The sequence below is a fragment of the Myripristis murdjan genome, chromosome 19, assembly GCF_902150065.1.
Source record: "Myripristis murdjan chromosome 19, fMyrMur1.1, whole genome shotgun sequence".
In the NCBI taxonomy this organism is placed as follows: domain Eukaryota; kingdom Metazoa; phylum Chordata; class Actinopteri; order Holocentriformes; family Holocentridae; genus Myripristis; species Myripristis murdjan.
This window is the reverse complement of record NC_043998.1, coordinates 15,884,300-15,905,372: the sequence shown is the minus strand read 5'-3', so window position 1 is coordinate 15,905,372 and position 21,073 is coordinate 15,884,300. Positions and strand designations below refer to the sequence as shown.

At 43.5% G+C, this 21,073-nt stretch overlaps 6 protein-coding genes across 9 annotated transcripts; 2 read left to right on the top strand and 4 right to left on the bottom strand.

Annotated features, from left to right (window-relative positions):
* Positions 1-715: 715 nt before the first annotated feature.
* LOC115378067 (dual specificity phosphatase DUPD1-like) lies at positions 716-1,588 on the bottom strand. The gene is made up of 3 exons (XM_030078188.1): positions 1,461-1,588; positions 1,026-1,243; positions 716-918 (listed from the first exon to the last, which is right to left on the bottom strand). Exons 1-3 carry the CDS (start codon positions 1,586-1,588, stop codon positions 716-718), a joined length of 549 nt encoding a protein of 182 aa, XP_029934048.1.
* Positions 1,589-2,116: 528 nt separating this feature from the next.
* Positions 2,117-7,087, bottom strand: LOC115377894 (dual specificity phosphatase DUPD1-like). Its single transcript, XM_030077965.1, has 4 exons — positions 6,291-7,087; positions 4,692-4,877; positions 3,728-3,948; positions 2,117-2,908 (listed from the first exon to the last, which is right to left on the bottom strand). Exons 2-4 carry the CDS (start codon positions 4,844-4,846, stop codon positions 2,712-2,714), a joined length of 573 nt encoding a protein of 190 aa, XP_029933825.1. The 5' UTR covers positions 4,847-4,877; positions 6,291-7,087; the 3' UTR covers positions 2,117-2,711.
* A 90-nt stretch (positions 7,088-7,177) lies between these two features.
* On the bottom strand, positions 7,178-8,882 carry LOC115377434 (dual specificity protein phosphatase 13-like). The gene is made up of 3 exons (XM_030077152.1): positions 8,727-8,882; positions 8,296-8,513; positions 7,178-7,670 (listed from the first exon to the last, which is right to left on the bottom strand). Exons 1-3 carry the CDS (start codon positions 8,852-8,854, stop codon positions 7,459-7,461), a joined length of 558 nt encoding a protein of 185 aa, XP_029933012.1. The 5' UTR covers positions 8,855-8,882; the 3' UTR covers positions 7,178-7,458.
* Positions 8,883-9,325: 443 nt separating this feature from the next.
* LOC115377435 (dual specificity protein phosphatase 13-like) lies at positions 9,326-10,845 on the bottom strand. Of its 2 annotated transcripts, XR_003930046.1 has the most exons (4): positions 10,433-10,845; positions 10,063-10,280; positions 9,664-9,928; positions 9,326-9,437 (listed from the first exon to the last, which is right to left on the bottom strand). XR_003930046.1 is itself a non-coding variant. In XM_030077153.1 (3 exons), exons 1-3 carry the CDS (start codon positions 10,567-10,569, stop codon positions 9,735-9,737), a joined length of 549 nt encoding a protein of 182 aa, XP_029933013.1. In that variant the 5' UTR covers positions 10,570-10,845; the 3' UTR covers positions 9,577-9,734. The 2 variants fall into 2 exon arrangements, 1 of the variants encoding a protein (XP_029933013.1); XM_030077153.1 differs by lacking the exon at positions 9,326-9,437 and having other exon boundaries at positions 9,577-9,928.
* Positions 10,846-10,984: 139 nt separating this feature from the next.
* samd8 (sterile alpha motif domain containing 8) lies at positions 10,985-16,585 on the top strand. 3 transcript variants are annotated; one of them, XM_030077145.1, is made up of 6 exons: positions 10,985-11,199; positions 12,195-12,770; positions 13,694-13,789; positions 13,951-14,068; positions 14,215-14,365; positions 14,650-16,585. In XM_030077145.1, the coding sequence occupies exons 2-6, from the start codon at positions 12,214-12,216 to the stop codon at positions 14,952-14,954; spliced, it is 1,227 nt and encodes a 408-aa protein (XP_029933005.1). In that variant the 5' UTR covers positions 10,985-11,199; positions 12,195-12,213; the 3' UTR covers positions 14,955-16,585. The 3 variants fall into 3 exon arrangements, with proteins under 3 accessions (XP_029933005.1, XP_029933007.1, XP_029933006.1); XM_030077147.1 differs by lacking the exon at positions 10,985-11,199 and adding an exon at positions 11,461-11,484; XM_030077146.1 differs by lacking the exon at positions 10,985-11,199 and adding an exon at positions 11,538-11,921.
* A 713-nt stretch (positions 16,586-17,298) lies between these two features.
* Positions 17,299-20,979, top strand: LOC115377432 (voltage-dependent anion-selective channel protein 2-like). The gene is made up of 9 exons (XM_030077148.1): positions 17,299-17,444; positions 18,331-18,402; positions 18,525-18,574; positions 18,799-18,951; positions 19,050-19,102; positions 19,228-19,455; positions 19,611-19,761; positions 19,911-19,968; positions 20,064-20,979. Exons 2-9 carry the CDS (start codon positions 18,336-18,338, stop codon positions 20,153-20,155), a joined length of 852 nt encoding a protein of 283 aa, XP_029933008.1. The 5' UTR covers positions 17,299-17,444; positions 18,331-18,335; the 3' UTR covers positions 20,156-20,979.
* The last annotated feature ends 94 nt before the right edge of the window (positions 20,980-21,073 follow it).

The following is a 21,073-nucleotide window of genomic DNA, read 5'->3' as shown; positions in this document are numbered from 1 at the left end:
TTAGAGAGATGAGGTTTTTCACAAGATGGCACACGTCTTTGATTCTCTGTTATATGATATGCATGGTCCATTCACTGATCTAAATGCGAGCCCCAAAAGTGAGAGTGTAATGATGACTGTATTGCAGAGTGGCTGGATGAAGCTGGTAACATGTCAGACAGAGTTTTCACACCATCAGACTCCTTTATTTTTCCCTCATATCTTCATACTCTGCCATCATTCATTCTGACAGTGAAATCATTAAACCTGTGATATCCAATTCCTTTTATTTTGACAGCATCTCTCCCTCTCTCTTTCTCTCTGTGTGCTCTGGAGAGCATTTCTTATTAAGATGGCTTCAGTGTTTCATCTCTTTTCAAAGTCTGACCTGAATCTGTATACACGCTCAAAACCATGCTGGCATATTTCTGTCATCTTGTATCAAGCCTCTTAAGACATCACAGTTTTAACAGTACAGCACTGGATTTCAGCAGTTTAGACACAGTATTTTGAGAAAAGTGAATAAATAAGTGGAGCATTGTTTATTTATAGACATACGCTGGCTTTGTGTCGCTCAAGTACAGGAAGGGTTGTGTCGAGTTTATTAAATGGTTCTATCAGGCAAAAACAAAACTCAGAAATTTGTTGTGAAATTGATTGTATATTAAAGTATATCTGAGCATCCGGGAGTCTGGGCTGGAGGCGAGTGCATCAGTCTCGCTTCCACCTTGTAATATTACTTCTCCTTCCTCTCCAGGGCCAACAAGGAGTCCAGGTGACGGAGTTGGTCCAGAAATCCGGCGTTTGGGAGAATGTTTCTGTGCCCGCAAACCGCCTTGATCGCCTCCACAAGGGTTAGCCTCTCTTTGATCATGAGGAAGGCTAATACAAGGGTGGCTGAGCGGCTGATTCCTCTGGCACAGTGGACAAGCACCTTACCTGCATAGAAAACATCACCTCATATCTGCGTCGTGAGCCAGAATAATAGGGACAGCTTGAGTTAAGTCTGATCAACATGTGCTTTTAATCTTCAGCTGGACTCATACCTTGCTGGAGCAGAGCATTATGGATGAACGCAGCAGCGTCAGTGAAGAACGGGCTCAAGTTAAAATCTTTGCTGTCTGCTGCCTCCACTCCATAATAGACTATGTTAGTGTCTTGGTAGAAACATGGCCCTGTGTCAATGTGCTGTGGCCCATCAGCAGCATTCACCACGTGTGTTATCCCCAGATCCGCTAACAGGGATTTATCCTGAGCAGTGGCCCTGTGAACAACACAAAATGAGATGTATAATATTGTTCTGAGGTATAAAACAAGGGGGTTTGTTTTGCCGCAAGCTGGGTAAATGTATTTTCACAATGCCTCAAACTTGCAGATTTCAATCTACCATGTATTAGCCAAATACAGATCCTCTTGCTGTAACAGTGTCACATTGAAATTACCATATTGGAGCTGAACCGTGAAGTGAGAATGTCACTTACGCGTCTCCAACACAGAGGTTGGGCCAAACCTCGTTGACAGCACCAGTGGGCCGTCTGTTCTTCAGCAGAAGGCCGAGCAGATCGCAGGTGGGCGGTGTCTGATACCCAGGCTCCTCCTCTGGCCTCATATCTGCCTCCTGCACAAAGCCCTTAGTCATATTCTGTAATTATAGCAAACTATATCAGACGGCACTAAGGTTAAACAGATTACTCACCAAAATGCTCCCTCTTGATGGGCTTGGGGTTGGGATATTGTGCAAAAATTGTGCGAAAATTGTGCAAAAATTCAAAAGCTTTTTCAGCTTTCTACAGGCATTAGGGAAGAAAGTAAAGTCGAACCTTATTGGTGCAGCTTGCTGTGTTTTACATGAGAGCTGCTAAATAACAATGTTGTGTCAAGGCTGCACCTTGTTGGAAAGGGACAGCTGAGTATGCTTGTGCCTGGGACAAGGAGTGCAGGCTATTTATTCCTCAGATGACTCTGACAGAAGCCAGACTGCTTGTGCCGTTACAACCTTGACTATAGCAACAGAAGTAATGCAAGGAATTGACTCTAGTGTCACTTGAATGCATGCATACACTGTTACCGGGCAAAATGGGGCTAATTTCAATTTATTTAACCTTTATTTAAGCAGGGAAAACAGATGAAAGAGATTAAAAAAAAACCTATTTTGCAAGGGTGACCTGGCCAAGACAGGCAACAGCACAGATCAAAACAATGAGCTCCAGACAATAAGACAGTAATAAATAACAAACACAAAGAGCAAGCATCACAAAGAGGAGTTTCCAATTAAACAGGAGCATAACATATGTCGCAGCAGGCATCAACATCCTAACAAATCTGCCTCCAAGTCTTTTTTTAATTTTGTATTTAAAAACATGCACTGAGATCAGCTCTTTTAATTGTGAGTCATTCTGCAGCCTCTTCCAGGTAGAAGCAGTGGAAAACACAAAAGCCTGTTTTCCACTTGGAATAAAAAGAGCATTGTCTGGTACCTTTCTACAAAATATATATATATATATACACAGAGATAAGAAGGGAGCATATTAAAAATTGCCTTATACAGTATATCAAAGAGTGCCAATGTATCAGTTTTCGGATTTCTGTATTCATCATCTTGTAATGAAAAGAACATTAAGATGTGTTTTTCTTCTCCCTCTTTACATCTGCTTCTCTACAAGATACTGACAGGAAGGCTGTGTGGTGATGTTTGGTGTCTTAAGTCCATCTGGGGAAGCTCCAGGTCCTTGTCATCGCCCGTGGCAGTGCAGCTTTTTGTCCAGTTCTCGGAGTTGTTCCAGGAAACCTTCGTTTGGGCAGATGTTCCTGTTGGCACTGACGGCTTTGATGGCGTCCACCAGCGTCATGTTCTCATGGATCATCAGGTAGGCCAGGACCAAGGTGGATGAGCGGCTCAGACCCATCGCGCAGTGGACAAACACTTTCCCTGGAAATCAGCGGAAACAAAAGCCAACACAGTGAGGCTGCAGCTCCTCCGGTGGCCTCGGCTCAGGGCTCACCCGCTGCCTAGCAGCTCCATGTCTCATTTTCTACCCTAGTTGACGAACAACCAATGGATTATTGTTGTTAACTTTATTCCAACTGTCTAATTTGTTACTCCTTCGTGGATTAAAAGCCTTGCACATCACAGAGTGGAGTACTTCTAACTACTGACTAAAAGTTTTCAACAATGTTGCAACAAATGTTTCTACACACGGTAATCCCTGGTTCCTTATCATGCCTGAGGATTAGGGCGCAGAGGAGCGCGTAATTGAACTGTCTTGGCGGCTGTGTATTTCTACTGGGGATTACTGTAGGCCCCGCCACACACTGGAGCCCCCGATCAGCCAGCATGTGAAGGAGGAGGCCTCATCTTATTACTGTCATGTCAGATACTGCCTTCACTTTGCATAACAGGAGCAGCACAGGCCACAAACATAATTGTGTAATTTCCATGTCCAATGAAAGTGTTGCTTACAAATTACCAGGGCAATCCATTTAAAACCAATTTTCCTGTCCAAGGTCTGAGCTTATGAGAAGATTACTGTGGGGGAAAGATATTAGCTTGATATTATGTTTAGTGTTCGATTTGCATTTTAATGACTAGTACAACTGGGGGTTTCGGTAATGGGAATTGACTGACAAATTTCCATTTCTATACCTATGTTTTCTTTTCTTTTCTTTTTTACAGAAAAAATGATCTTCTACAAGTTAATGTGTAAAAATGATGAGAACGAGGGCCTTGTGCATGGTGAGAGTTCCTCACCTGTGGGCGAGCTCAGAGCGTTCTTGATGAAATTGGCCGCCGGGTAAAAGAAGGGACTCAAGTTGAAGGATGGCATGTCAAAAGCCTCCACTCCATGATAAGTGATATTTGTGTCTCGGTAGAAGCTGGCCCCCGTGTTCACATTGAACTTCCCATCAGCGGCGTTAAGTACATGGGTGATGCGGTGCGCCTGGAGTGTCCTCTTGTCTTTGGCTGCATACCTGATGGGAAAAGCCTAATTATCTGTCAGCTGCGATAAGAGCAAGAAGACGTATACCATTTCTACAATCACAGTTCAAAATGTAAACAGAGCGGGGCATGAAAATACATGGTGGATTAAAGAGGCAATAAGTACACCTCTAGGATTTTATAGGGAGATACAAGAATGTGTGACACAACCTCCAGGGGGCGATGTAGAGTGCTAAAACTAGGCTAAACAGGGTAATAGTAGTGACCAATGGGACTTTTCCATAAAATCGTCTCTCTAAATTATAATAATTTTTCTCACCGTGCATTGGTGAGGATGACCAGACGCTGGTTAGGAAGATAGATATTTCAATGCGCTCAGATGAATGAAATCTGGAACCATTTAGGAAAAAAACTGGTTATGGAACGAGTCTGCACCACATAGCCTCAATGCTAGTGGAGATCCTCTGAAATTGCCATAATTTCACGACCATCAATTTCACATCAGCTTATAATTATGTCTTCATTTTAAATATTGGGCTGTGTAACAATGACCGTAATAGGCCAGTTACTGGTGAGTGTTTGGAATCCAATGCGGTGATAATTTTATAGCATTTAGCTCCGCTGACCGCCACAGCAGTCAATGGCTGTGGTTAAGCGTTCTCTCTCTGTCGGCTTTGTTGATCATACACTGTTGCTTTCCCTGCTTGTTGCTGAAAGAGGTCAATAAATGTCACAGATTACTTGGCGCCCCTTTAAAAATGATGCACAGCCTCACATGTCTCCGATATAGATCCTGGGCTGGACCTCATCCAGGTGGCCGCTGGTCCCTTTCTTTGTCCACATCAGCCTGTGGAGCTCTGAAGCCGGGGGGGTCTCATACCTGCCGCCTGCCCCCTCGCCGCCACCAAAGCAGCTGATGCCTCTGGGCATGACCGGACGCTCCAACTCCTGACTTTACAACCTGCTGCACAACAACACGGCGAATTGCATTTTTTTAAACACCATCAGTTCCTCTACGAAACGGCACTCCACCAAGTACTGAGAAAGTCATCAAAAGTGCAGGAAATGTGTCTATATGCTTTAGACATCTGCAGGGTGAGAAAAAAAAGAACCATACTGTATGTAGTGATGGCTGCGGGAGCATGCTGTGCTCTGCTGGGTAAATGCTGTCTCACACACTATCTGTGCATTCTCAATAGGTTGACTGCTGATGAGTACAAATAGGCTGCCTGCTAATGGGGCTATTGTCATCCTAAGTGATGCTGGGCCTATTAGGAGAGAAGCACACTATAGGATTAAAGTAATTACTTAGAATTGTTTTAGCAAAAGATGTTAAGTTTGGCCTGGCCTTTTAATATATACTATAATTATCCTAAACCGTGCCTTTAAATGCACTCCACACAAGGAGATTACCACTAGAACACATAATTGTGAGCAAGCTCCATGATGCTCTTTTTTATCCACTGCAGCTCTTGGTAAATGTATATATCTCCCAAGAAATAGTAGATTGGTATTCAAGGACTATAAAACGTCAGCTTTCCATTTCCTTGAGGCAAGCCCAACCTGTGCATTTACAATTTACACACTGGCCGTCGGTGAGGCTTACACTATGCATACTGTATACATTTGCATCCATTTAGACAGCTGTGTGATTCCGCTCTAGGCTGGAACTATACAAATGTTGTGTATGCGTTGTCATTGTACAGGAAGGGGTAGCGGCTCGTCTGTCGATTTGCATTCTGCTGCTGTATGGAGCCATAATGTGGCGCTCAGGAGTGGGGTTTGGAGACGTATTGTCGTGCCCATAGGGATGAGTCACTGGGGCCAAATCTGTTCCAGTGACCTTTTGTAAAGCTGCTGTGGCATATGGAGGTGCACTCAAACATCTTGATGGCTTTATCCATCTCTGCATCTCTGATGGGCCTTTAAACACACACACACACGCATATACAGTACATGCATGCGCGTGTGCCGCCCCTTGCAAATGCATATAAGAACACGTGTACGCACGAAAATCTGCATTTAGCCCAGCATATGCTCCGTGCACTACTTGCATATGTGAGCATGTGTTGGTTTGTAGGAATCTTGAAGGCACAGTAAAGTGTGTCTCTGCACAAGTACAACATGTGCCTAAAGTGTCTGGAGGCTCTTCTTTCTCCTCATTGATCTATAAGTACAACCCTTCCCTCCCTCCCACAGTCAGGGCAGAGAACTGATTTCCCTGGTGCACATGTTGAGCAGCAGCACCGCTTTCATAGCCTTCCCCCCCTTAGGCTAACCTGTCCTTCCTGCTCTACTTCTGTGTAATTAAAGATGCTATGTATGGGAAAGTGCCCACGGTTAACATGGAGGGCAAATAAAAATGGCTTTTTACCTCCTCCAGGCCTCCTCTTGCTGGCTTTATGAATTACAGTTCCCTCTTTAGCCTTGCGGATGTGGTTCGTCTGGATTTGTGGGCAAATTAATAAAAGGAAAAAAAGTGGGTGTAATCCATCATGCAATGCAGTATCACCAAAATACATACCCATTTATAAAAGTGCCTCATGAACATGTTTACCTTGCAAATACAGGAATCATACACAGTACAAAATGTAAATGGATACACTGTATTTGATATATACTGTACATGCTACTAAAGACTGTGCAATATGGCTTTGTATCTCCAACACAGCAGGAAAGAATTACATTGTTAGTAGACTTGCCTTGGATGGAAACGTCGCTTGTCAAAGTCTCCCTCTTGCAAGAGAGCTACATGAAGGTCGACAGCACAACTGTCTGCGTTCTCCCTGGTAATCTACCCCGCAACCTTTTTTGCTATTTTAACATCTGAATCCCGGCTCAAAATAATTCTGGCATCATCTTCTGCATTCCTTAAAGGTTATCTGAGCCACCAGCACAGGCATTGGGACAGGACTGTTTTTTTCCAATAGCAGGAGAATTATATCAGAGCCACTAAGATTATTCTCTGCAGAGAAATATGTTTACATCCATAATTGCACATTGGGTGATGTCCCACTTTCTTATCTCGCTCGGTTTGTATGTTGATTGTTTAGTGAAAAATGCAGAAAAAAACAGAAATGAGGCTTACTTTTTGAAACAGTCCATTAAATTTCAATAATCTCAGTAACCCACTAGAACAATAAGCATTTGAACACAGTGCACAGGTGCTTGTTTGTTTAGGCTGTTTGGCAAAAAGTGAGATACTGTAGATTGATTCCCTTTTTGAGGTTATTGAACAGAAACCATTTCTGTGAGTTTACAAAAATATATTACACGCTCAAGCATTTTCTTTGTAACATTTGGTCCATTTTGCGGTGATACAAAATGAGGTGCTGCAGCATTAGACCAGGCACGAGAGATAAAGGTTTCATCAAATCCCCTTATCCTTATCATTCACCGCTCAATTTTCTCCCCTTTCTTAATTCACAGTGAGCTCGTGTTTGCTCTGCGACCAAACTGCAGCCTCGGTAAGACATTCTTGTGTCTTTTTGTGGACTCTGCTGCTTCCGGAAGCATCCGAAAAATGTATGAAACTCCCATCATTACAGGATCTGGCATGTTTTCTTTTTTCTCATCAGCTGAAATTCCAGATCCAGCAACAAAGCCAGGAAATTCCTGTTGGGGTAGATGGCTCTCTTTTGGATCAGCTTCTGCAGAGCCCGTTTGAGGGAGAGCCGATGGTAGATCATGAGGTACGCTAACACCAAGGTAGATGACCGGCTCATTCCCATGATGCAGTGCACCAGAACCTTCCCTGAAGAATAGAGAAGATGAGAGGAGAGCAGGATGTGAGGGAAGGATTAGCGAAAGGCCTCCATCTTATTAATATCATACATGACTGCCCGTCTCAAACTGTGGCCCTTCTTTTTTCCCCGCTGTGAGCTAAAAATAGTGTCCACAATTCATTGCCTTTGTTCATTTAAGGTCCCTTTGCAGACCGGGCCTGACTGTCACTTTAATCCCATCCTGTCCTCTGCTTGATAGCTACTCTGAAAGGAGCTATGCTCACATTATAGACTTAAATTCTGCAAGGTAAGACCCTTATTATTACTGCGGGGCGAAAATAAGCTATTCTGGTCATATAATTCTATACCATTACAAGTTATGTTGCTTTGTGATGACAGGTGACTTTGAAAAGAGGGCATGGGAGACTAGGAAGTTGAATTAATGGGTTTATTAAGGATTTATGAAGTTACATAAAAGATATGATGTGATGTGCAGGAAATTGAAATGAAAAAAGGAAAAAACTGCCATATTTTGCATCAAATTACTCAGTCAGACCTCTTTATAGCTGCCGAGTTACATAATCATTGGATCACTCATGTATGGTGACTGTTATAAAGCAGGAATTCATATAGAGAAGCTTTGAGGAGCCTTACCATCAGGTGATTTCAGCGCTTTATGAATGAAATCGGCAGCAGGCTGGAAATATACATCCAGATCAAAGTGTGTAGAGTCATCTGCTGGAATGCCACAATACACAAAGTCGTTGCCATAAAATCTTTGGTCCCCTATGCTGCCTTTCTTGGAGTGAGCAGCATTTAATACATGAGTTATGCCTAATTTCTGCAAGGCTGTCCTGTTTTGGGCTATTGCCCTAGCAAGACAAAGAGACAGGAGAGGTTCAAAACTGGTGTGAACGCTGAGACGCATGAGAGCATGTCAGAATAAATACATATGAATACAACATCTGTCAGCAGATCTGTCATGTAACATGACCTTGGGAAACAGTTCCATTTTATATAACACCAGAGATGAGATGTATATATATGGAAAATGGCTTCACAGTTTAGATAAAAGGCATACTTACACATTGCCTATGTATATGTTGGGCCAAACCTCGTCAATTTGGTTTAGCTGCAGTTCGCATGAGTCCAAAAGCTTTTGCAGGTCCTTCACAGTGAGGTACTCTTTTCTCTTGTCTCTCAGGGCTGACATTTTAATTCAAAATCCGCCTCTTAGATCAATTACTATTCCAAATGTTTGTTGTATTAAAGCAGTTACTGTGTACTCCCGTTCAGGATGATCTGTATGAGCAGGTGTTTATCTGCTGTCACTGGACAGTTACCCAATTTAGTGCTTAACCTAGCGTGTAGTCTTACTCATGCGGAGGGCATAACAACAAACACTGCAGCCCGGGCCATGTTTTTCACACCACTGTGGGACTCTGATTTAATAAACCTCAAACAGAGATGATTCATCCAATAAAGCAGTGATAATTGGATGTAATCACGGACAAATGTTAAAGTGCATAGCTTGTGCTGGATTGCAAACGCTGCACTGTAATGCCACAGTTATGGAGGAGAAATAGTGGCTCATGCAGTGAGTTCACGGCTCTGACTGCTCAAAGCAAAGGTCTCATGAAAGCAAATGGGACGGAGAGGAAAGAGAGCAATCTGTGCTGTTGGCTGCACCCGACGCCAAACTGTCCTCACACAGCAAAAATGTCTTATTTTAACAAGACACTCTGCCAGCGGGGCAAGATTATTCCACTTGTTTCCGATGTAGTTTCAGTTGTTCCCTGCAAACGAGAAGGAAACAAGGGTGAATATCCTGAGACAAGGCAGATTAATTCAGATCAAACGCTTCACTACCATCAAAAAAGTGACACTTGATTTGATTAAGTGCTTGAGCACGTCGCTTGAAGTGAATTTATCTCATTTCATTGTCACACGTCTTCACTTGCTTTGAAGAGAGCGAGCTTTTAACACGCAATCCTAGATTAAATACCTTTATAAAATGGATACCTTGCGCGCTGCAGAAGATTATGTTGACATGACTGTGCTTAGGGTGCAAGTCTTTGTTCATTTCCCTCTCTTCATGGTGTCTTGTGTAGTTTTATATCCAAAGCACGGAGCTGTCGGAGGAATCCTCTGTTTGGGAAAATCCACCTGTGCTCCTTGATCTTATTGATAGCATCAAGCAGAGAGTAATGGTGATGGATCATCAGATAGGCCAGGACAAGGGAGGCAGACCTGCTCACTCCAACTGCGCAGTGGACAAAAATCCTAGCTGGTGGAGAAGATTAAAATGAGCCTGAAGGATGAGCTGATACTTGGGTTTTATTTCGCTGAAAGAAGAACAAATAGATCTGCTCAGTCTGACATAAAACAGGTTGATAATAAGGCAGCACACAGGTTATTTACCACCAGGCGTGTCAAGTGCATTCTGAATATACTCGGCAGAGGGGAAGAAATAGCGAGAGAGGTCAAAGGATGGTGAGTCATCAGCAGGCACTCCATAGTAATCCACAGTGGATCCATAGAAGTCATGACTTCCCTGACAGTACATCCTCCCATGAGCAGCGTTCAGAACATGAGTGATTCCCAGCTTCCACAGACTGTACCGATCATTGGCAACAGACCTGGATACATATCAAACAAGAAAAACTCTAGGAATATCTGCCATAAAACATTATAGCAAATAACCCACAATAAGAGTTACTTATCAAGACACAAATTTCAATTAATGTATTTCATATATGTGAGGATGAATCTGAGAGATGGTAAAACTTACATGTCTCCAATGAAGAGGTTAGGCCACACTTCATCCACATGGTTGCCAAATCTTTTTCCACCAAACAAAACCCTCTCCAAGTCTTTCACAGAGGGAGGAACAGGGGAGGCATCATTCTTGATCTGAAGATTATTCATAACTGACTGACTGTCCTCTAATAGTAGCCTATACTATTATATGCTGCAAATGCATTTATAAGCTTTCTTAAACTTTATTTGCAAAGTCCGCTGAGTCTTTACTACAATCATGTTGGTAGTGACAAGAACAGGTGTCCCTGGTCTAAAATTAAAACAGTGACCTAATTTCTCTATGTTCTTCTTCTTTAGATTCCCGGATCTAGTTGTTATAAATTCACTTTCATTAGTAATCATGACTGTGAACACATCCATCACAGTCATGCTGTCAGTCATGACCGTGCCATTGCCTACAGCTGCAGCGTGCACAGCTTTTTTTTTCGCAATGACAAGCACAATACTGCAGCACTGAGCCCCGCTGCACTACACCCTCTTGACCAGTGGTCGTCGCTGTTTGCCAGCCAGTGCTCACCAGCGACGCACCTGAATTCACGTGCGCAGCGTTTACGGACATTACGACTGTGTATTGTCAACAGTAATGCTAACCAGCGAAGCCTGGCCGAAATGAGCTCAATCAAAGCCACTGTTAGCGTCGCAAATGTCAATACGATTTCCTCAGACTCGTGTGAAATGCCATACAGCTAGCTGACCAAAACAGCTTGTCGCTTCATCTCGTGTTCCGTCTGAAGCCCGGTGAGTAGCCACACGGCGCCCGCAGTGGACATGCTAGCACACGGCTAGCTAACGTTAGCTAGCAGAGGCTACACAGCCATAGCCGAATTAGCTTGTCGCCCAATATCGAGATACAGTAGATGTTTCGCTTGGATGTCATACCACCATCAGGTATGTTTGTTATTAAATACGCTGACAAATTACCAGGGCAGCTTGGTTTGTAGCAGCTGAACCAGTATCACCTCTTGGCCCCACCTTTTGTGTGGCCATTGATGTGTTAGTTGTGTTGAATTGTATTGAAGCGAGGTGGGTTTGTTGTGTTTCATTTCATTTCATTTCTAAACAGAGAGAAATGTCGAAGCTGGTTGAATTCAGTGGCCGTCCTTTGAGGAGCAATGTGTTAATCTAAGAAAAATGTTGCTGTGCTTTAAAGTTTTAAGATTTGACCCACCCAGGCTGCACAAGTTCATTGACAGGGAGGTGCATGTGTCAAGTGCAGGATCGTCTTGGCTCTTAATAGGATTGTGTCAGGCTGGACAAACAAGTCATTTATCCATGACGAACAGAGGAGCTGTACATGTCGTAGGTGTGACCCGGGGACTGTGGCTGCTCCCTCACCTACATTGCTGGAGTCAGTAGAGGGAGTGGCTGTCATTGTGCAAATTCCTCTCTCCCAGCCTCTATTGCCAATGCTTGCCTCATAAGTTTGCTCAACTTGTGAAATGCTCTGCTTGCCTGTCTAGGTCAGGAGTTGTCTTGAACTTGTTTGTCAGAAGCTGAAGTTATTTTCTGTCTATGTGGCAGTCTTGCGTGGTTCATCTGGATTTAGCACTGCTGAATCAGTGGAAATAAAGTGTGCCTAATAGTGCCTGCTTCTCTATAGGAGTCTATTGTTTTTTTTTTTTTGTTTTTTTTTTTCAGCGCATCAACATGGCAACTGATGATATGAGAGGCACTGATGTTTGACTTTCACTCAGTGCGTCTGATGTATTGAAATCTGGTTCGTTTTCCCCCAGGTGTCAGAGTGAGGAGGACATGACCCAGCTGAGTGTCCGTCGCTGGACCACCAAACATGTCGCCAGGTGGCTGAAGGAGGAGGGTTTTTGTGACTATGTCGACCTGCTTTGCAACAAGCACCGCCTGGACGGCACCAGCCTGCTGGCCCTCAGTGAGTATGACCTCCGCTCGCCGCCGCTGGAGCTCAAGGTGCTGGGGGACATCAAGCGGCTGATGGTGTCCATCCGGAAACTCCAGAAGCAGAACCTCGACGTGCTGGAGGAGCTGGGTCTTCCCTTCGACGGCCACTCTCCTACAGGCTCGGGAGGTAGTTTGGACTGGCTGTGTAATGGAGACTCAGGCAGAGACTGTGACAACACTGACACGGCCCCGGTCGGAGAGGAGTACCACCAGTACACTAATGGGAAGTACAAGCAGCAGACGCGGCGCCTGGATCCAGAGTACTGGAAGACCGTCCTCAGTTCGGTCTATGTGGTGTTCGTGTTCGGGTTCACATCCTTCGTCATGGTCATCGTGCACGAGAGGGTGCCTGACATGCGCACGTACCCACCACTGCCAGATATTTTCCTCGACAGGTGGGTTTCTGATTGCTGTCATTTGGTACGAAGAGACGCTCAAGCCTTATTTTTGTGACCTGGACTATCAGGCAGCCTCAGACTAACAACAAAAAGCCTGCTTTCATAACACCAGTTAGTCAGCTGTGAAATGCCAAAGTGAGGGCGAAGGAAGAAATGGCTGTTTAATATTTTTTTTAATCAACTGTTGGAATATCATACCAGATGGTGGACATGATAATTGCCCTACTTTCTAGTAGAAAGTTTCTATTATTGTCCTCACATATTCCTGATGGGCTAGCTTTGGTTCAAAGAGATCTTTTCGAGTGACCTACTTTGCGGTAAACGGTATGACCCATTGTTTACGACCGGCTTTTGAGCTGTTAATAGAATGTCTTGGCTCGCTATGAGAGCTCGTTTCTGGAAAATGCCAGCATGTTTTTGGCAAGATGAGGCATTATGAGGAAAGTTGCCCAGGCTCCCAGTGCTTTGGCTGAATAACTGGTTATCATAATTTAAACTTCACCATGTATTAAGTTGAATGGTTGGGCTGACGGAATATTTGGGAATATAGTGATTTTAGTGTATCACTTATTTTCCCCTTTGAAATCAGAGACGAAAATAGCAAGCGCCTGTCCTAAATCTGTTTTCACTTCAAATCGTGTTCGCTGATTAACCTCCAAAGCAGTCCGTTGGTTTGTTTCAGGCTGTGGTTAGTGTTAGTGTAAATTCTCCTAGCTGGCTTTAAGAAGCAGTCAAGTTAATTTGTACAGACTTTCATCACAGAGCTCTGCAGAAAGTCACTCTACACCGCTCTGCAACTATCTGTAATAAAACAAAACATGGCAATCAAGTCTGCAATAAAGTAAAATAAAAGGAAACAAAAATCAAAGCACAAGACGTGAATTAGTATGTTGAAAAGATTCTGTCCTTTTCTTTTACAGTGTGCCTAGAATACCATGGGCCTTTGCCATGGCCGAGGCGTGTGGAGTAATCCTCTGCAATATCTGGCTGCTGGTTCTGCTGCTGCATAAACACAGGTAGAGCACTGACAGTCGCACAGCCTGAGAATTTACAAATCGCCATCTCCCTGTTTTCATCTTTGATGTGTCCCACTATTAGGATTGTGCTGCCAGATATATATGTCCCTGAAATCAACAGCAGGGAGGACCCAGGTCAACTATATTCTCATAACTTGCAGGTCGATCCTGTTGCGGCGCCTGTGCAGCCTCATGGGGACGGTGTTCATGCTGCGCTGCATAACCATGTTTGTCACCTCGCTGTCTGTGCCCGGACAGCACCTGCAGTGTTCAGGAAAGGTAACATCGGGTTTGCCATATAAATAACACTTCTTAGTCACCGTTCTCACTTATAGGTTGTTAACCTAGATGAATGTGTCATCTCTGAAATTCGTCTGCCTCCTTGAGAGGCAGCGCTGACGGTGTTGTTTCTTGTCCTCCCACAGATATACGGTGATATGTGGGCCAAACTGCAGCGAGCGGTGGCCATCTGGAGTGGCTTTGGCATGACCCTGACAGGTGTCCATACATGTGGTGACTACATGTTCAGCGGTCACACTGTGGTCCTCACCATGCTCAACTTCTTTGTCACAGAGTGTGAGTGGCCCTTCTTGACATGTTGTGGCTGTTACTCTTCTTGGTCATGAGGGAGGCGAGGAATAGTGGAACCATTTCTGCAAACTTTGTCCCTTTGTTGCCATCCAGTGTGCCTCACTGGTACTGCAGCTAATAGAAAAACTAAGTCTCAGTCTGAATTGGGCAATAGTGGTCAGTCCAATGAGGAAATGATACATGTAGGGAGGATATAATAATAATAAAAAAAAATCCAGTTTATAGCAAAGTATTTACATAGTTGCCTTTGCTTCTTTTTTCTCCAACAGACACGCCAAGGAGCTGGAACTTCATTCACACTCTGTCGTGGGTCCTGAACCTTTTCGGCATCTTCTTCATCCTGGCTGCCCATGAACACTACTCAATTGACGTCTTCATAGCGTTCTACATCACCACCAGACTCTTCCTCTACTACCACACTCTAGCCAACACCCGGGCCTACCAGCAGAGCCGGCGAGCTCGCATTTGGTTCCCCATGTTCTCCTTCTTTGAGTGCAACGTCAACGGGCCCGTGCCCAACGAGTACTGCTGGCCCTTCTCCAGGCCCACCGTGCTGAGGAGGCTCATCGGCTAGGGCACGGCAGCCGCAGCACTTCCAGACACTGCTTAGCCCGAGCTGTTTTGTCTGCTGTGTCAAGTTGCCAACCGTGGTGGTGTGTGATATCTCCATTGACGTTAACTCCAGAGTATTGAAGGCGGCTTACGTGATCCTATCAGTGCCATGGTCTGACAGGGTGCACGGCGCCGTAGCTCCTCATATTCTGGGACTTAGCTTTTTTTGCGTGCTTCCCCTGTCACCATTTGCAGGGGGATTAAGCAAAATCTGCAAGCCCTCCAGAGTTTGTTAATAGCCCTATCAGCTCCCTCTGCTTCACTTGAAAAGTGAACGCAGGGGGACGTGTCACGTTTTGTTGGTGGCCCATTTTCGCCTCAAAAAGGAAAATGTTTTTTTTTTTTTTTTTGCAGCGTGCGTCGCATTCTTCAGTACCTCCCAACACGCAGAAGTATCCGGACAGCACATGTCAGTGGTGAAGGGAAACCACTGCGAGGAAATTCTCAGGCACCGCGTTACCAAATCACATTTGGTATATTTCCATTTTTGTGTGATTAAAATATCTGATAATGTCAACATTTGGATCAGGATATACAAATTAAAATTTTGTCTTAATTTTCCCTTTATGATTTATCCAAACAAATATCTGTGGACCACTACAAAAGCAATATTTGAAGGATTTACATAACACTGTTGCTCATTTCTGTGTAGCAATATATAGTTTATCATGTTGTGCAACAGATGTTACTCGTTTGCCATCACTTTACAGTATTGCAAAGTCTTCTGCATTCCTTGAGATCGCCCTGTGCTTTTTGACAGTGTTACTAATTGCTTAATAAGTAATTCATAGTTCATTGTAAGATAAAACTACAGCCGCCCTCAATTTATTTGTTTGTATCGCTCAGTTATCCTGTCTTCTTCTTACCAGACCTCGCGAAGAATATGGTCGAGAAAAAGTCTGAAGCAGCCAAAAATAGGGAATGAGAAATGTTTTTCAGATGTCTTAAATACTCCATTTGCCAATTACCTTCTGTGTTACAACAACTTTTGTCTGTATAAAAAAAAAAAAAAAAAAATGTCCATCACCTCTCATGGTTAGTATGGAGCAGTTGTATAGTTTTTCATCATCATGACGTGGTGGGAATAACGAGACTTAAGTCCAACCGGAAGCGATCAGGATATCGATCCCTCGACATTTTCTGAATAGTGTTAGATCCTCAGAAGGACCCTCAAATTTGTATGTATTTGTTTATATTGAATTAATTTATTTCATTTTGTAAATGTCAATAGGTATTTTTATATTACATATACAAGGTTATTGCAACATGCACATCGAGAAACACGTTTACAGTTGCTCATAACTATGTATTTGTTTGAAACACTGTGCTTTTTTTTTTCTTTTTTTTTTTTAAAGTGTAAGGTTGATTTCAGATTTGCCTCTGCGAGTCATTTAGTGAAAACCCAAGCAAGCTGCCACCATGACAGGTCATTACGGCATGTACATGATTTTTTCTCAGCGGCGTCTACTAGCTGCAGAGCTTCCGTTCACTGAGGCATGACAGTGTTGTGTTGATCCGCTCGTGCATAGACACATTACCACATCCATGTCTCTGTCCAGACTTTTCCATCAATAAAACAACTGACATCAAAAACCCGACTCATGTTTTTACAGCCACGGAGGAATGTTTTATAAGCTTACATATTCTCATAGAGGGCACTGACACCACTATGAGAAACACTGCACCACAATATCAACACGAATAAACTAAAAGGAAATAAAGAGAAATAATTAAGTGGGGCATCAGGTTCTATTCCTCCATTTACTGCAATGTATATGATATTTACCCATAAGAAAGATGACATTAATCACGTCGTTAATGGATGAATTTAGATTATCTATATATAAAAACATGAGAAATATCAAATGTCATGTCAAATGTCAATTATCTCAAGTGATAACCAGTTTTTAACATCTAACCATAATCTTCCTGACACTGGCCATTAGGAAAAAAAAAAGAAAAAAAACATGCTCTAATGTTTCTTCTGTCAAATTACAAAATGCACCAGGGTCCACTTCATAATCTGTGAATTTAGAGTGTGCTTCATCCAAAACCAAAGTTTACAAATCAGAAACTTGTGAACCATGCTGCCTGTGGCCCTGGAAGGTTTATTATCTGGCGCTGGTTACCATGGTGACATAGGGGGCTTCCAGTTGCCGTATTTTTATTGCGGAGAATTGTAATAAAGAAATGTTGAATTTTGCAAATGCTGTGGATTATATTTATCAGTGTAAAAAACACAAGGAGATATTTGATCATTTGGCGGTGGGTTCTTACAGCTGTTCTCCGCGCTACGATTCGAAACAGGCATTAAGTTGAACAGCTACATGCCGGGGTCCTGCGGGGCCGAGGTCAGGTGGCGGCCGCGGTGTCTCCTTCACGTCGCCCTCCAGGCTCCGAGCTGCCTCCGCTCTCGGCTCAGGTGACGGTCCCGCAGCAGCGCAGCGCCTCGGTGAGTAACTCCCTCAGCTGGAAACACGTTGCTGGAAAGCCCCAGCCGGGCAAACGAAACTTGTGGGTCTTTATTATTATTTTTTTTTGCTAATATTCGCTTGCGGTGTTAGCCATCTGCTACCAGACGGCTGGTTTGTTAGCCATAAGACGCCCCTTGCTAGCCGACCCGTCCAGCTCCCTGTCGTAAATCTGTTGTTTTTCTCATCTACAAAGTACACGCTTTGTAAAACATCACGTGTCACTTCAAAGCCCGTACGAGGCGGGCGCACTTACCACGATAAATTCGGCATGCACCTTCACGCACAAAAGCGCTTTCTTTGGTTAAATGTAATGTCATGTTCTGCAGTTACACGGACTTTTCCTGCATTTGTTCACCCGTTTTAATGACTTGAGCGCTGCTTGGTGGATTACACGCACCCCGAGTTTACCCTGGAATCACATAAGATATTCAGTGAGGATCTACCAGGTCATTTGCTGCATTTCACAATGACACAGTGGTACACGTGGAGGGGAGCCAAGTGCTATCCCAGCCGTCACACACACACACACACGCACACACACTTGTCACTGGCTCCTGGTTTCTGTGTGCTGACACTGATCGTGTGTTGAAATCAAGGCGTCGGTGATAGCTGTACGATATAGGAGATGACTCTGGGTTCACACTTATTTGGAAATTTAGTGTCGAAACAGTGAAAATTCCCCCCAAAAAGCAGCATAATAATACCATCTGGATGTAAATAATGCGGTTACTTCACAAAGAATTTGATTGATGAAAAGAGAGCAATTATTGTCTTTGCCTGAGTTAAAATAAATGAAATTAATATCTAACATTGTGCTGCAACCTCATTTTTTTCATCATGTCTTCCATATTTTCTCTGTGACAGGCATAATGGCAGTTCCTCCAACATATGCAGACCTTGGAAAATCAGCAAAGGACATTTTCAACAAAGGATATGGTAATTCGCAGCGAGATAATGCAGGCATTTTGAGAAGTGTGACCCGTAGAGAATAAAGAGGCCTGTTGTTTTGGAACGCACCGCCAGGCCTCATTTCTTCCTCTGTGATTTTTTCTGTGCAGGGTTTGGGCTGGTCAAACTCGACGTGAAGACAAAGTCTGCAAGTGGAGTGGTAAGTAAGAGAGTCCTAATGGTGAGGAAAAGCAGTGCAATTAAATTAACCTCCTCTCATACCAGTGTTTTCTCTGGCTCTTAACTCTTTTGATACATGTCTTATGTTTTATTTTTGGTCACTTAATTGAATTGGGCCTGAGCACTTTGCAACGCAGTGTGACAGAATAGTGACAATGGTTAAAATTCTCAGCCGTGCTCTGCTGTCTCTCGAATTGTCTGCAGGAATTCAAAACGTCCGGCTCATCCAACACAGACACCAGCAAGGTCAATGGAACCCTGGAAACCAAGTACAAGTGGGCTGAATACGGACTAACCTTCACCGAGAAGTGGACCACAGACAACACACTTGGAACGGAAGTTTGTGTTGAAGATCAGGTAAATGAACCAAATTGGTGTTCCGTAGCGTCTTTCACCACATTTAACTGCATTAAGGTTAAATTAAATGTACCAGACTAAATTGTTTTCTTCCTTAGATCACCAAAGGGCTGAAACTGACTTTTGACACAACATTTTCACCAAATACTGGGTATGAGACAGTCAGTGTTTTAATCAAAAATAGTTATACATCAAAATATTGCTTGAAGACTCTTGCCATGGTAATTGTAAGAAATATCGAATGTGATTTTCATTTATTTTCCTGTGTTTTTGCAGCAAGAAGAGCGGCAAAGTGAAGTCAGCCTATAAACGTGAATACATTAACCTTGGCGTTGATGTGGATTTTGATTTCGCCGGTCCTGCCATCCATGGAGCAGTGGTGGGCGGCTACGAGGGCTGGCTGGGCGGCTACCAGATGACCTTTGACACGGCCAAATCCAGGATGACTCGGAGCAACTTCGCAGTTGGCTACAAGACGGCAGACTTCCAGCTCCACACTAATGTGTACGTTTCAACATCAACTAACGTTTGATCCAAGAGGGATGAGCACCTCCACTGTCCAGCATCCCAAAAGATCAGCTTCTTGTCCTAAATTGTCTGCTGAGTTTATTTCAGAATGCTTAATTCTCCGTAACAGACAGGGGTTTTTGTTTTTCCAGTAATGATGGTTCAGAGTTTGGTGGGTCCATTTACCAGAAGGTGAATGACAAACTGGAGACTGCGGTGAACCTTGCCTGGACCGCGGGCAGCAACACCACTCACTTTGGCATTGCTGCCAAATACCAGCTAGACCCCAGTGCCTCCTTATCAGTAAGATTATATTTCACTGTATTCTGTGCACTCAGATTAAATGGTGTAGTTGGTCTGTATAACAGATTAACTGCATCACCTTGATGAAGAAACACACATTCCAGTTGGTTGGTTTGATTGATTGACTGACTGCTTTCTTGTTTTTCCAGGCCAAAGTGAACAACGGCAGCTTGATAGGAATCGGCTACACCCAGAGTCTGCGGCCTGGTAAGAAGCATTACGTCTTCATGGTACAACCCAGCCATCTTCAAAGATCGTAGACTCTGTTTTACAGTAATTTCTTCTCACGTTCTTCCTCTCAGGTATGAAACTAACCCTGTCGGCACTGGTGGATGGAAAGAGCATCAACGCCGGTGGTCACAAACTCGGTCTGGGGCTGGAGTTGGAGGCATGAGGATCTGCTGGAGCCATCTCTTAGGCAGAACATTAGCAGGATCCGGCCTTGTGTGTTTTTTACCTGGCCAGTAAAGGATCTTTCAAAGGGGAATCCAAAGCAAAAGAAGTCCAGATCTAGTACTATTAGCCAGACAGAGACCTCTCCACCACCTTCCTTTCATTTGGATTATAACTACTCACATTTCTATCAGATATAATTAATTACTGCTTAAACAACTTTGTCCTCCACAGAAAAATATGTCCTTCTCTGAGGCAGGCATCTCCTTAATGAACTTTGGCTTCATCAGTATGACAATCTGTCAAAAGTTCCAGAAAATAAACCTTAATTATTTAATTCAAGCTTGATGATGTTGTTGAATGTAAACCTAAGCTGTACTTTTGCACAGTAGCATATGCATTGTATTGAAGCTCTTCCTCCCTTAGTTTATTTGCACATTTCGTTTGTATTTTGCTATGATGTCATCCGTCAAAACGGTTGCTCCTACAGAATATGCTTATCAATTTAGATGCCAATCTGTTGCTTGGTGGGATCTTATTTATCGCATATCTTAGGGAGGCATAACCATGCTGTGTGGTTGCTTTCAGACCTCTACTATCTTAAATACCTGCACCTAAATCATGAAGAAGTTGCAAGACTATGCCAAATGGAATTTCTTTCTCAGTGTGACCCGAGCAAAAGAATATGAGTGAATGCTCCACCTTCCCTCCCCATACATGAAACCTGGGACGCTATTTCAGGAGTAGAATCCCGGTGTGCGTGTGTGTATGTGTGTGTGGGTATCTGTGTATGTCTACCTTTGCAATAAAGTCTTGAAATCAGTATTTTAGTAGTTTGTGTTACACTTTCTGGGACACTTTAACACGTGAACTACAACATGAAAGGTCATACTAAACAACATATGGTTGGATGGTGATA